Below are 13,043 nucleotides of genomic sequence, written 5' to 3'. Positions count from 1 at the left end.
TGCAATTAGACCGAATGCCTAGTACATTAGTTGGTGTAAGACATGATTTACAATCAGCCAATATAATTACAAACCACTACATTAGGCCTATAATGTTTACTAGATCTAGATCTAGGCTTTGTCTGTTACATATATTGCCAATCTTGCACACCAGTTAATATGTTACATCAATCTCGTATTTTCTTTTTGTTGAACATACACTTACTTGTACGTTATACTCTAGAACTTGTATTTGATCTACAGATGAATGATGGAATAGTGTAATTTACTTTTATACGTCTCTTCGGTCTCACTGTATTTCAGTGGGCAGCTTTTAGAAGTTAAAACTGCAAGTGTAATACACACAAATAATGTAACACAGTGTCGTATTTACTTAACGTAGGGCAGTTGCGCTATATCCTAGGGGAACACATAATTATCAATTAATAGGCATTATAGGCCAGAGGAAATTTTGCGCCCTCTTCACACCTGCGCCCGGAGGCGACTGCCCCCCTCTTGCTACGCCACTGCCTACTTTAGAGCCTTATGTGGACATCTACTGGTTGATTTAGTCTTATCTGCTATGTTAGTAGCTGATGTACTAAATACAGAGATATACCAGTTGATGCTGCTGAATCTGAAGTTCCCATATTAGATGTCCACAGGACAATAACTGTAACACAATCCCTCTTACTCTTAGATCAGGGAATCAGATATCTCGAGAACAGCACTGACCCTTAAAACTAGACAAATTTACATGATGAGGAAACACTGTTAAATACTTCTTATAACCTCCAAGTTGAACACAAAACAAGAGTACGATATCACAATATCTAAAAGTACACATACAGTCATATATATGTCATTTGCATAATTAATACGGAAGGAATAAAAAAATACATAACATAAACTGTTTTAACACCACAACTTTACTTAAGAATGATAAAAACAAGTGAAAATTAATACACATGCTCTTTGTGAACATACTTATAGCTTGAATTAAAAACTTTGCAAATTTTCTGCAACGTCAACGAGCTATGGGCAATTAATTTTAATTAATGCCTTCGTTAGTGGTAATTAGACTCGTAACAAGACAATTGGTAAAGATTTTTGAAATTCAAAAAACTTCAAGCTATGGAAGAGTGTAATATCAACAAGTGTGTTAAATTTATCATCCTGATACTGGCTTTAAAGATGGAGTTATCATTATAACTTATCACCAATTTATTAGCTTCCAACAAAGCACCAATGACAGTTCCAGTCAACTGCGTGCTCCAACTAATGACTCAGCTTAAACATTACTTCCAGGATCAGGCAGCTAAAAGGTAGAAGCCAGGGCTCTGTGCCAGCACAAATAACGTAAGCAATGGGCCTGGAGTAATCAGAACTAGCTCAAGGTGACAGAGCCAAGACCAAGCTGGACCAGGCAAAAGCTAAAGAAATCCTTGAGGTGACCATTTTCTTGAATAAGACACCTAGCTCCAGTGATGCCTCAGTCAAACGTTTCTTTGTGAAACTAAAATGTTTAACTGCATGATATTTATTATTATTTTCGTAAAACTGAAGCTGATTAACTATGGTATACTGACGTCAAATGTGAGTTACCTTAAAAGTATTGTAAAACAACAAGCATTTTACTTATATGGGTGGTTTGTTTGGTTTGTTGTTAAGCACAATGCTACATAATGGGCTATGTGAATTGTCCACCATGGGTATCAAAATCCCGTTTTAGTATTATAGGCCTTCAGATTTACTACTGAGTCACTGGAGGTTATTTGTATGGGATTTGTGATTCTGAAAACCAAAATTTGTATTACATTTTATCCTCAGTCTAAAGGACGTTTAATTGGTATAAAACCAAAATGTTGTCTTATGTATGTATTATAATCTCGTTGTGCATGACTAAAAGTTGTTCTGCAAATGTTTCCCAATTTAAAACTTAATGTCTTCCAAGTTGTTGAGACTAAAAATATTACATTTAGTCATAATTATAATCAGAAGTGTTCCATTTGATTTCCACTTTACCATTAGCCCACCAATGCAACTCTATATCAATTGATATTATTGTTAAAGGATGCTCTTTGTGATATATTTTTACATCACAAATTATTGATTAATTAGTATTAAAGCAATTGATTTTATTTATATTTTATCAATGTTAAAAGTTGTATTTTGTCTTGTCTGTGTAATCATCATTGTGAAATTATTATTGTTAAATGGCACACACACACACACACACACATATATATATATATATATAGTTTCCAATAGTGTAAAAATATTTTGAAATAATTATTAAATACATTTGCTTGCCTGTTTCTTGAGTATGTCTTGTAGTGAAGCGTGTTTGTTTGGGACGAAAAAAAATATAGATGCATAACTAGTTCGTTATTTTTTATATTTCATTGGCTTTTGAGGTTTTAAGTTAGAGACAACTAGAAAAACCTGAAAGTCAAATGAAAATGAAATGTGGTATGTGAAACACACAAAATAAGCCTGAAAGTAAAACGAAAAAGAAATGTGGTATGTGAAACACACAAAACATTTCTTTTCCTCTTAGTGTAAAAAGTTTGCACAATCATGTGTTTGTTGCAGGTGTAGTATAAATAATTCATAGATGACTGGGTTTGGAATGTAGTAACCTTATTCTTGAACCATTCATACACTGTATAGAGTCATTCCCCTTCTGATATTTCTGAACTATCTCACGAAAAGTGTCACTTGAGAATTTCTAGACTTGTGCAAATGAGTTCCCTACTGATATTGGTTATGTTGAGACTTGAGAAATCTTGTACACTATATTCTACACATTTTTACTAATGGTATGATCGAGTGACCTGGAAGAACTGACCTAATTTGATAAGTATGGTCAGTTTCCTCAGTGTTATTCAGATTTTCTTTGAGACCTTTTCCAAACTTCTGCTTGAGATAGATTTTTCAACAATTAGAAAGAAGTGGTGTCTTTCATCTTGTGCTTAATTTAGTCTAGTTGATTTATTTGTCTTCTGTGTGTAGAATAAATAAAGTGGTTTTGTTGCTAACCTATTTCCAGTCTCATTCTTCCATTCAATCAATTTAACTCCGTAATACATATCTTGCCAAACCTCTAGTTAGAGCAGGTACTACCCTCATCTGTAGGAAATCAGTGTACCTAAAAATACCAAGAATATAACTTGACTACAATGCTTTATCGAATCTCACAGTGAAAGCATATTAAAACACTGAGAAAAAATGTGAATATACACCTTAATTAACTGTATGTTTAGAAATGACAGCGCAATGCAATTAGAAAATTATGACAAATACAGGTATATATATATATATATACCTATCAATGCTGAACAAATAATGCTATAAATGGGAACATAGGCCATTCCTTTCCACTATTACTGCTGTTGCATACAACTGTTTGTCCAAAGTACCTTTCATTTTCGTTTGACATTGGCTTCACGTTGTGGAGATTGAAATGGCTGTCAAACGCTAACGGTTTGACTGATTACTTAATCATTTAAACTCAATCTTTAAGGGGCCTACCTGGCCTCTTCTTTCAAATATACTCAAAATTGGTTTAGCCACTTCATCATAACTCTGCTTTACACATATATAAATATATATATATAGCAAAAACACACGTGCCAGGCATGCATGTATTTCGTTAGCTTCATGAGGGTGGTGTGATGGCATACATTTATGTTGTTTGCCATTCAAGTCTACTGAATACTAGCAATCACAATTCATGAAGTAAACTGAGGCATTATCAAGGGGAGAATTTAAATTGTCAAAGCATCTGAACCATTCATCTGATTGTTTATCCATTGAAACGTGATTTGTTTTTTATGAGAGGGGGTGGGGAATCCATTTGAAATATTTTAAAGAATTTCATCAACATTGGTTAAGCCAGTATCTCACAAGAACTTGTGACATCAATATACCAGGCAAACAGACATTGAAATGGACAACTCTGTTACATTCATAGAATAAAATAAAATAGCACTAACATCTGAATTCAGTAAGATATGCATATCTGTTAAAAATGGGATATACACACGTAACAATGAAAGGTATACGCACCTGACAACGACAGGATATACACTGTTCTTTGGCAATGAAAGGAATCCTGATTTCTTCCCCTTCAATTTTGCACGTAATTAGCCGACCTTGTAGAAATAGTGATAAAATACTTGTTAACTTTTATCATACAAACGTTTCACAAATAAAATCCACGTTAGAATTATTCTCTAGATGTAAATGACATGTTTTATAGACGTAAAACGAATATGTTGATAATTACTTTCAAGATGGAAATTCAACTCCTACATGTGTTAATGTTTCTTGATTTATATATAGTTTACATATATGTTAACCATACTTTCTAAATAAACACTATAGCTCATGTTTTACAGATACACCATCTAGAGGTAAAACTAATGTTTTCGATGCACTCTCTAGATATAAAGTAGTGTTTTCTAGCTTTTAGATTTAGTATGGTGCCATCACATAGGAATACTAGATGACACGTGGTAAATCAATTACAGTAATTTTGCCACAGGGGTCACTCCTATACAATAATTTATATAGTGCTCAACTCTTACGAATTCACTGTAGAAACCATGTGCGTCGTGAAGTTGACAGGAAGGACAGAGGATAGAATAAGAAGTTTTACTAGGCACATGACTACAGTTCAGAGATAGCTAGCTCACTGGAAGTACCTTCGACTGTATAACATTAACGAGAAGAATGTGCACCCGTGGAGCTACTCAGATGTATGGTGTCAATGAACATGCAAATCAACTAAGAAATACATTAATATATATTTTGGGTCATACTATAACGTTCATTCAGTATACTGTTTTTAAGAAAAACATAATATTTTAATAGGTATTACAATATGTTAAACAATGTTAATATTCCACATATTTAAAACATGAGAGATGCCCTTTTTGGAAGATTCATAATCCCTATAAAAATAATCAACAAAGTTGCTCATGCATCAATAGAAAATGTGAAAACAACTGTCCATGCGACCTGCAGTGTGGCTATACAGTGCCTTGCTATCTATGTACCAGTGAAAGGCTATTCATATGGCACTGTGTGTGTGTGTGGGGGGGGGGGGTCCGTTTACAAACTTTACCAGAAATGGAAAATCCTCAATGACATTTTGACTCTGCATTGCAATTCTGCAAAACTGTCTTCTAAAAATAGTGTATACCAATAGAACCACATTGAGTTGAACCAACATGACACACAGCTGCAGCTGCATGATCTTTTGTGATGAGAATTGAAATTTGACACTTCAGAAAACCCTACACGATACAACAGTGTCTATTTGGTGTGAATTTTTTAATTCATGACAGGCTTTCTCCTCGGTCTGCACTTCTATCAGGACTTGCACAATGAAGAGTCAATGGTGCCACTCTTGCTCAAACAGTGATACTCCAGCTGCTACAATGAGAGGTGCTTGATGCTGTGATGTTTAGGCAAGATGGTGTCCCTTTAAACGCCAATTATCAAATTATAATGTAAGTACACATTCCCTATAATGAAGACACATTCATATCCTACTATTTCCATGGGCTTGGCCACCATTTTTCCTAAACTTAACACTGTATGCTTTCTGGCTATGGAGTAAACTAGCAATAAGTGTCTATTTAAATAATCCACACACCAATCCTGTCTTTAAAAATGTTTTCATAAGAGAGGCTGTTTTTATATGGGATGAATTGAGGGTAGCAATGATACTGACCATGGTTACATGTATGCAATTCATTGTGCATGTCGCCTTTGTACATACTGAACATTTACATAGCTTCAAATTAATTTTATAATGGTTGACTCTTCTTGTGTCACATGTCATATCTATGCAATAGTAGCTTATTATCATCCCACACCTTAATGTGCTTTAGCACTCTGATGTACAATACTCATTTTATAATCACTTGTATATATCAAAATGTTTTAGATATAATTTCTATATATCAAACTGTTCTTTAGACACTATCTTTAGATATAAACGCAATACACTAAATGGGATTGAGTACGCTATTTTAAACTTATTTTGAAACTTCAAATCACAGTGGATATAAAATCATGGTGGAACATTTTGAAAGGGTGTGTACTAGTCATTTCCAAGAAAACTTATTTCTATATTCAGATCTATGGTTTATTAATGGCCTTTGAAAACAAATAAATATGAATCAGCTTAGAGTACCAGGACCATCCAGAACGAGACCTGTATCAAGGTGTAACCCAGCTATGGTAAGCAAGGTGGAATGTCTTGTTGCAAATGTAAATCCACTAACATAAAGATCAGTGGAAAAAGTCGTCCAGGTGCTCCAGGAAATAGTGCCAAACGTAATTAATAAGGAATTCCGTCTGGAAAAGTGACAAAATTACTTCCACGATATACCTATTCGACCATTGCATAATTCAAGCAGCTGTTGAATGAAATGGGTTTTCAGGATATTCCACAAAAATACATACAGTCAATTTACTAGATGCAGTACCAATGGATTTCTGTGCAATTGGACTGTTCAAACAGATTTCTGAAACTGTCGTCATCGCTGACAAACGATTATAGAAAGCTTCTGGGAGGAGTACTGTGCTTCGGATATGTCAACGTAACGACACATCATTTTGGAATAGAATCTATGTTACAGAGCTATTGTCAACATGCACAGTTGTCAAGTATGACTTGACGTGGTGATATGAACGTGATGAGGTTCCAAGATCATAACGCTTGTATTTATAGCAATCAAAAAATGCTTACTAGGTGATTCTATATCTATTAAAATGTTTTACACAGACTCACTAGAAATATTAAAAACACGTTTTTTACAGTCTATTTCCATGTAAAAAAGCAGGTTTTATAGCATGGTGAATCCAACCTGTATTTTTGCTGTTTAGTACCTAAATTAATTAATTTATTTATCTGTATATGAATTTATTTCTTATTACAGGAATTCTTGTGTGTAATTTAACTTGACGGTGGTGTTTTCTATATTTTTAGATGTTTGTCAGATATTTGATTACAATGGGAACTTTTTATGTGTTGGATTAAAGTTGTTTTTTGTTATTAAGCATAAACTACACAAAGGGCTATCTGTGCTCTGCCCATCATGAGTATCGAAACCCAGTTTTTAGTAGTATAAGTCCGCAGACATACTACTCTGTCACTGGGGAGGGGGGGGGGCGCTGGGTTAAAAGTAATTATGTTTATTCTACACTGTATATTAAAATGATACCATCTCAGTTCTTTTACTATGCAATAAAGTCTTAGAGGTATTTTGTTTTAGAATATGGTGCCCATTTATACGTAATATCACACTGAGCCAAGTTTTATAGTTATTGTACTGGGAGACCATCTTTCGGCTACGTCTGATAATGGCAACTGATCAGGGAGTTTTGCCAGTCTGGTTATCTGTGACTATGTGTATATCTTAAACCACCAAAGTGTAAACTAACTTTGATCAGTGAAAAAGAAACTTCTTTCATCTGAAGCCATATTGAAAAGGAGTTTCGTGTAAGGCAAGAATGATTAATGCAACTACGCTTGACATCTTCAGAAAATTTCTTCTGAGATTATTTTTACTAAACAAGGGGTTTAATTTTATAGTGGACTTAGAGTTAATTATTAAAAAAAACTATGAAATATTTTAAATCTATGTAATCAATATCTTAACTGATAGATATATTTAAAGACATCATTTGTGAATGTCTATTTATCTACAATGGGATATCATAGGATGTAATTATTCCAAGTGATTTGATGATGCAGAACACGCAACAGCATAAAGTTTCATCCTCTGCATGTGCTAATAAAATTACTTTAAAAACTCGAATTGGATCAAACTTGGTATCAAGCGATTTGTCTGACAGAGAAAAGTTTATTTCTAGTAATTACGCTTGTAATTTTGTTTTGTAAGAACACGTGCTAGCTATAATTTATATATTCAAACTCTCTTTAATTTATCTCTTTTTTTTTTACATCTGATCTTGGAGCAGGCACTATACGTAAGTTCATCCTTAGAGTTAGCTCTGACTTTGTGGAAGCTAAGGTTTATGAATCCAACTTAAGAAAGAAATTTTACGTATCGTTTACAGGATTCTTATTTTTAAGGTTTCTTGAGTTTGTGCAACAAAACAATTTGTTTCACTTAATTCTTCTTACAATCAAGTTACCTTAACTCCAGTTAAATATTTTATTTTGATGTGTATTAACTGACATTATGAAATGGAGTTGTATGTAAACGTGACGCACTGTACTGTTCTAACCAGTACTATTTAGACACAACACACTGTTTTACTGTTAACTTCTCCTAGTTAGGTCTAAGTTACTGTTAACTTCTCCTAGTTAGAACAGTGTGTTGTGTCTAAGACAACACACTGTTTTAACCAGCAACATTTATACGTCACTCACCGTTCTGAACAGCAGTATGTAGATACATGTTTTAACAGGCAGTATTTATACTAACGTATAGCCCGTTAAAAATGACGGAGCAAGTACTATCACCCCCACCCCATAGTATGCCCTAACCTCACATTTCATATCTAACTGAAATAAATAAAATTTGGCAAATCAAATTTAACCAACAAAGAGGCAGAAAAGTGCAGTCGAGGCAATCAAATGTCGGTAAATTCCTTTGTGAGCCAATCAAAATTAAGATCATTCATGAAATGAATTCGTGACGTATTCATAAAATAATTATTGGTAAAAATCAGTTAGATTAACAACTACTAATATACAAAAAAGCCAGTGCATTTTGGTAACACTATATTCCAACACTGGCTTTTATGTCATGTTGTTCAGCAACAAAGTATAAGCTAATATTGTTGGTAGTCTATGTACTGAAAGTATGAAATGAAATTTACAGACAACAAAACTGGAAAAATATTTGTTGATTTCTTAACTTAGTGTCCGTTGATTAAAGAGGTTTGTCTTTTATTAAAACCATTGGTGATATAACAGAAAATAGCTGAACTCAGAAACGATTTAAATTTAAAATTCTATCGATATATTTCATTCATGATAAATTTTATGCACTTCGCTATAGGCTAGGTGATCCTACACTATGTCTTTACTTTAAGGATATTATACCAACACTCACTACACTTACTAGGTTTCACAGCAGCCCTCACGACCTCCTTCCACCCCCGTCACTAAAATTGTAATGGGCAGACAGTAATTGAACTATTCTATCTGGATAAATAGATTTTGGCTTTTATGACTCCTCCTATTTCGAGAAATCAAGCGTGACATACATAGGCTTTAATATAGGTTAGATAATGACACACTGTTCTAACCAGAATTATTTATACATGATATAATGTCCTAAGAGGCAGTATTTAGATACGAAACACTTTTCTAACTAGCATTATGAAGAAGTAACTTATTGTTCAAACCACCAATGGTTAAACGTGGAACAATCTTCTAACCAGCAGTATTTAGATACAACACAGTGTTCTAACAATCAGTATATTTAGACACAATATACTGTTCTATCTAGTAGTGTCTGACTACATACACCTTTATAAACAGCAGTATTTAAACGTGACATACTGTTCTAACCAGCAGTATTTAGACACCACACATTGTTCTAACCAGCAGTATGTAGAAGTGGCACACTGTTCTAACCAGTAGTATTGAGACGTGAAACTGTTATATCTAGTAGTGTTTGACTACATACACCTTTATAACCAGCAGTATGTAGAAGTGACACACTGTTCTATCTAGTAGTGTTTGACTACATACACCTTTATAACCAGCAGTATTTAGACGTGAAACTGTTATATCTAGCAGTGTTTGACTACATACACCTTTATAACCAGCAGTATGTAGAAGTGACACACTGTAATATATAGTAGTATTGAGACGTGAAACACTGTTATATCTAGTAATGTTTGACTACATACACCTTTATAACCAGCAGTATGTAGAAGTGACACACTGTTCTAACTAGTAGTATTGAGACATGAAACACTGTTCTAGAAAGCAATATTGAGACACGACTAACTGTTCGAAATAGCCATATTTAGACGTAATTTACTGTTAAAACCAACAGTGTATATACATGACACACTGTTTTAAACAGCAATAGTCAGACATAACACACTGTTCTAAATAGCAGTGTTTAGACACGATAAAATTTCCCTAAAGATGGAATTTGGACACGACTAACTGTTCTTACAAGTAATATTTAGATATGATACGCTGTTCTTTCTAGTTGCTAAGGCTACACGAACATTTTGAAAAGTAAAATTAGTTAACAATTTTAAAAATTATCAGTTCAACACAATTTTCAGTACGTAAAAGTCTATGTTAATTTTTTACCGAAGAATTTCAGTTCTACTGTATGATTTTTTTCCACTTGGATTAATTCGAAAAGTGGTTTTGTGTGTACTTTATATATATAATTTAACTATGCTACTGGATATGCCAGTTCCAGTGGTGAACGTTTCAAAATTTACAGACTTCTACGTTTATATTTCATTCATTTTAGACCATGTTTCTTTCAGAGCTACACTTTAAATCCTATCACCAACACTGTATTGTATGACACTTCCTCTAGTTTTATGTCTCCAGGTTATTGACACTTTAAATCCTATCACCAACACTGTATTGTATGACACTTCCTCTAGTTTTATGTCTCTAAGTTATTGACACTTTAAATCCTATCACCAACACTGTATTGTATATTAACCTAGAGACATAAAACTAGAGGAAGTGTCATACAATACAGTGTTGGTGATAGGATTTAAAGTGTCAATAACTTAGAGACATAAAACTAGAGGAAGTGTCATACAATACAGTGTTGGTGATAGGATTTAAAGTGTCAATAACTTAGAGACATAAAACTAGAGGAAGTGTCGACACTTTAAATCCTATCACCAACACTGTATTGTATGACACTTCCTCTAGTTTTATGTCTCTAAGTTATTGACACTTTAAATCCTATCACCAACACTGTATTGTATGACACTTCCTCTAGTTTTATGTCTCTAAGTTATTGACACTTTAAATCCTATCACCAACACTGTATTGTATGACACTTCCTCTAGTTTTATGTCTCCAGGTTATTGAGTTAATATCCCCTCTTCTCTTTTTGGGATGTCACACTAAATATTCACTCTAGAAATCAAGCCTGTTAACACAGACACTCTCTATATTCAAATAAGTCTTTTGCCGTCACTCAGTGAATTTTCAAGAGTTTAGAGACCGTTCTAGAATACGTGATCACATATTTTTTTTGTTTTACTCTTGATTTTAAGCAATTCTTCGTAAATATAGGGTTATCTCGCTATCAATTTATTTTTTATATTGAAAATTGTATATATTTATCGGGTTATATTGTATATAATTGCTCTTCTAGTTCTGTTGATGTGAGAGAGTTGTTTAGACTCATTATAAGTATCGTGCATAACACAGTACACGCTACTAAGGAATTTCTTAGAACACGAGATTTAAGATTTACTGACCGTGACATCTGACTTTCTGTAGTCCTATGGTGTTTGTTAGGAACACGTGCATCCCAACCACCAGCAAGTGATCATCAGTCTTGTCAAATAAACTATTAACTGTGTTCAAATTATCTTCAATAAATAAACCTCGGTTTATAAATACGTGGAGAGAAGCTGAATGAGATTTCATCTCTTATGTGCTTTGCAGGCTCTTTTCTGTCAGCGGGTAGCACACTTGTAAAGATGTACGAAGTTACTTGTCAAACACCAGTCGTAAAAGAATCTTTGTTCGTCTCATTGAGAATATATAAATTTAGTTGTGGTTTCTGTATTAACAACCAAAATAACAAATTTAGGTTCCGCATAAAAAATAAGACGATTGTGAGATATTGAAACTAGTAAACTTTTATTTTCAGCGTCAATTGAGTAAACTATGCAAGATAACGAAGAATCTAATCATGTAGCTAAAAATGCAAATACATATGTATGTGATATTTGTAACACCGTAACAGGACTATTGTTGCTTATCTAGTAAGAAAAAATGAGATATTCATGTTTACATTGCAACAATACTGATAGTTATTTGTGACACTGTAACAGGACTATTGAAGTCCAACTGATGTTTCTACCTTAACACAATATTGAAGTTATTTGTAACACTGTAACATGAGTATTGAAGCCCAGTTGGTGTCTACCCTATAACACAATATTGAAGTTATTGCAACACTGTAACATGAGTATTGAAGCCCAGTTGGTGTCTACCCTATAACACAATATTGAAGTTATTGTAACACTGTAACATGAGTATTGAAGCACAGTTGGTGTCTACCCTATAAAACAATATTGCCTTTATTTCTAACACTTTAACATGAGTATTAAAGCCCCGTTGGTGTCTACACTGGAACACAATATTGAAGTTAGTTGTAACACTGTAACATGAGTATTGAAGCCCAGTTGGTGTCTACCCGATATAACACAATATTGAAGTTATTTGTAACACTGTAACATGAGTGTTGAAGTCCAGTTGGTGTCTACTCTATAACATAATATTGAAGTTACTTGTAACACTGTAATAGGACTATTAAAGTCTCATTGATGTCTACACTGTAACACAATTTTTTAAAGTTATTTGTAACACTGTAACAGGACTATTGAAGCCCGTTTGGTGGCTATACTGTAGCACAAAAGAAACTACAGAAACAATTGATGTTCAAAATGTAACAGAAACAGTTGGTACTTACAATATAGAATACAGCAGAAACAATTGGTACTTACACTATAGAATACAGCAGAAACAGTTGGTACTTACACTATAGACCACAGCAGAAACAGTTGGTACTTACACTATAGAATACAGCAGAAACAGTTGGTACTTACACTATAGACCACAGCAGAAACAGTTGGTACTTACACTATAGAATACAGCAGAAACAGTTGGTACTTACACTATAGAATACAGCAGAAACAGTTGGTACTTACACTATAGACCACAGCAGAAACAGTTGGTACTTACAACTATAGACCACAGCAGAAACAGCTGGTACTTACACTATAGAATACAGCAGAAACAGTTGGTACTTACACTATAGACCACAACAGAAACAGTTGGT

At 33.7% G+C, this 13,043-nt stretch overlaps 1 protein-coding gene across 2 annotated transcripts in view; it reads right to left on the bottom strand.

Moving 5' to 3' along the window:
• LOC106459301 (BMP-binding endothelial regulator protein-like) overlaps nucleotides 1-13,043 on the bottom strand; it is a 128,381-nt gene that overhangs the window by 74,314 nt on the left and 41,024 nt on the right. For both annotated transcript variants that reach the window (XM_022385758.1, XM_022385759.1), the window contains exon 2: nucleotides 4,051-4,136. In XM_022385758.1, the coding sequence (XP_022241466.1) occupies nucleotides 4,051-4,136 (86 nt within the window). The remainder of the gene's footprint in view (nucleotides 1-4,050; nucleotides 4,137-13,043) is intronic.

This window comes from Limulus polyphemus, unplaced genomic scaffold, assembly GCF_000517525.1.
Source record: "Limulus polyphemus unplaced genomic scaffold, Limulus_polyphemus-2.1.2 Scaffold589, whole genome shotgun sequence".
Lineage (NCBI taxonomy): Eukaryota > Metazoa > Arthropoda > Merostomata > Xiphosura > Limulidae > Limulus > Limulus polyphemus.
Note: the sequence above shows the minus strand (reverse complement) of the source record. Positions and strands in the feature narration are given on the sequence as shown.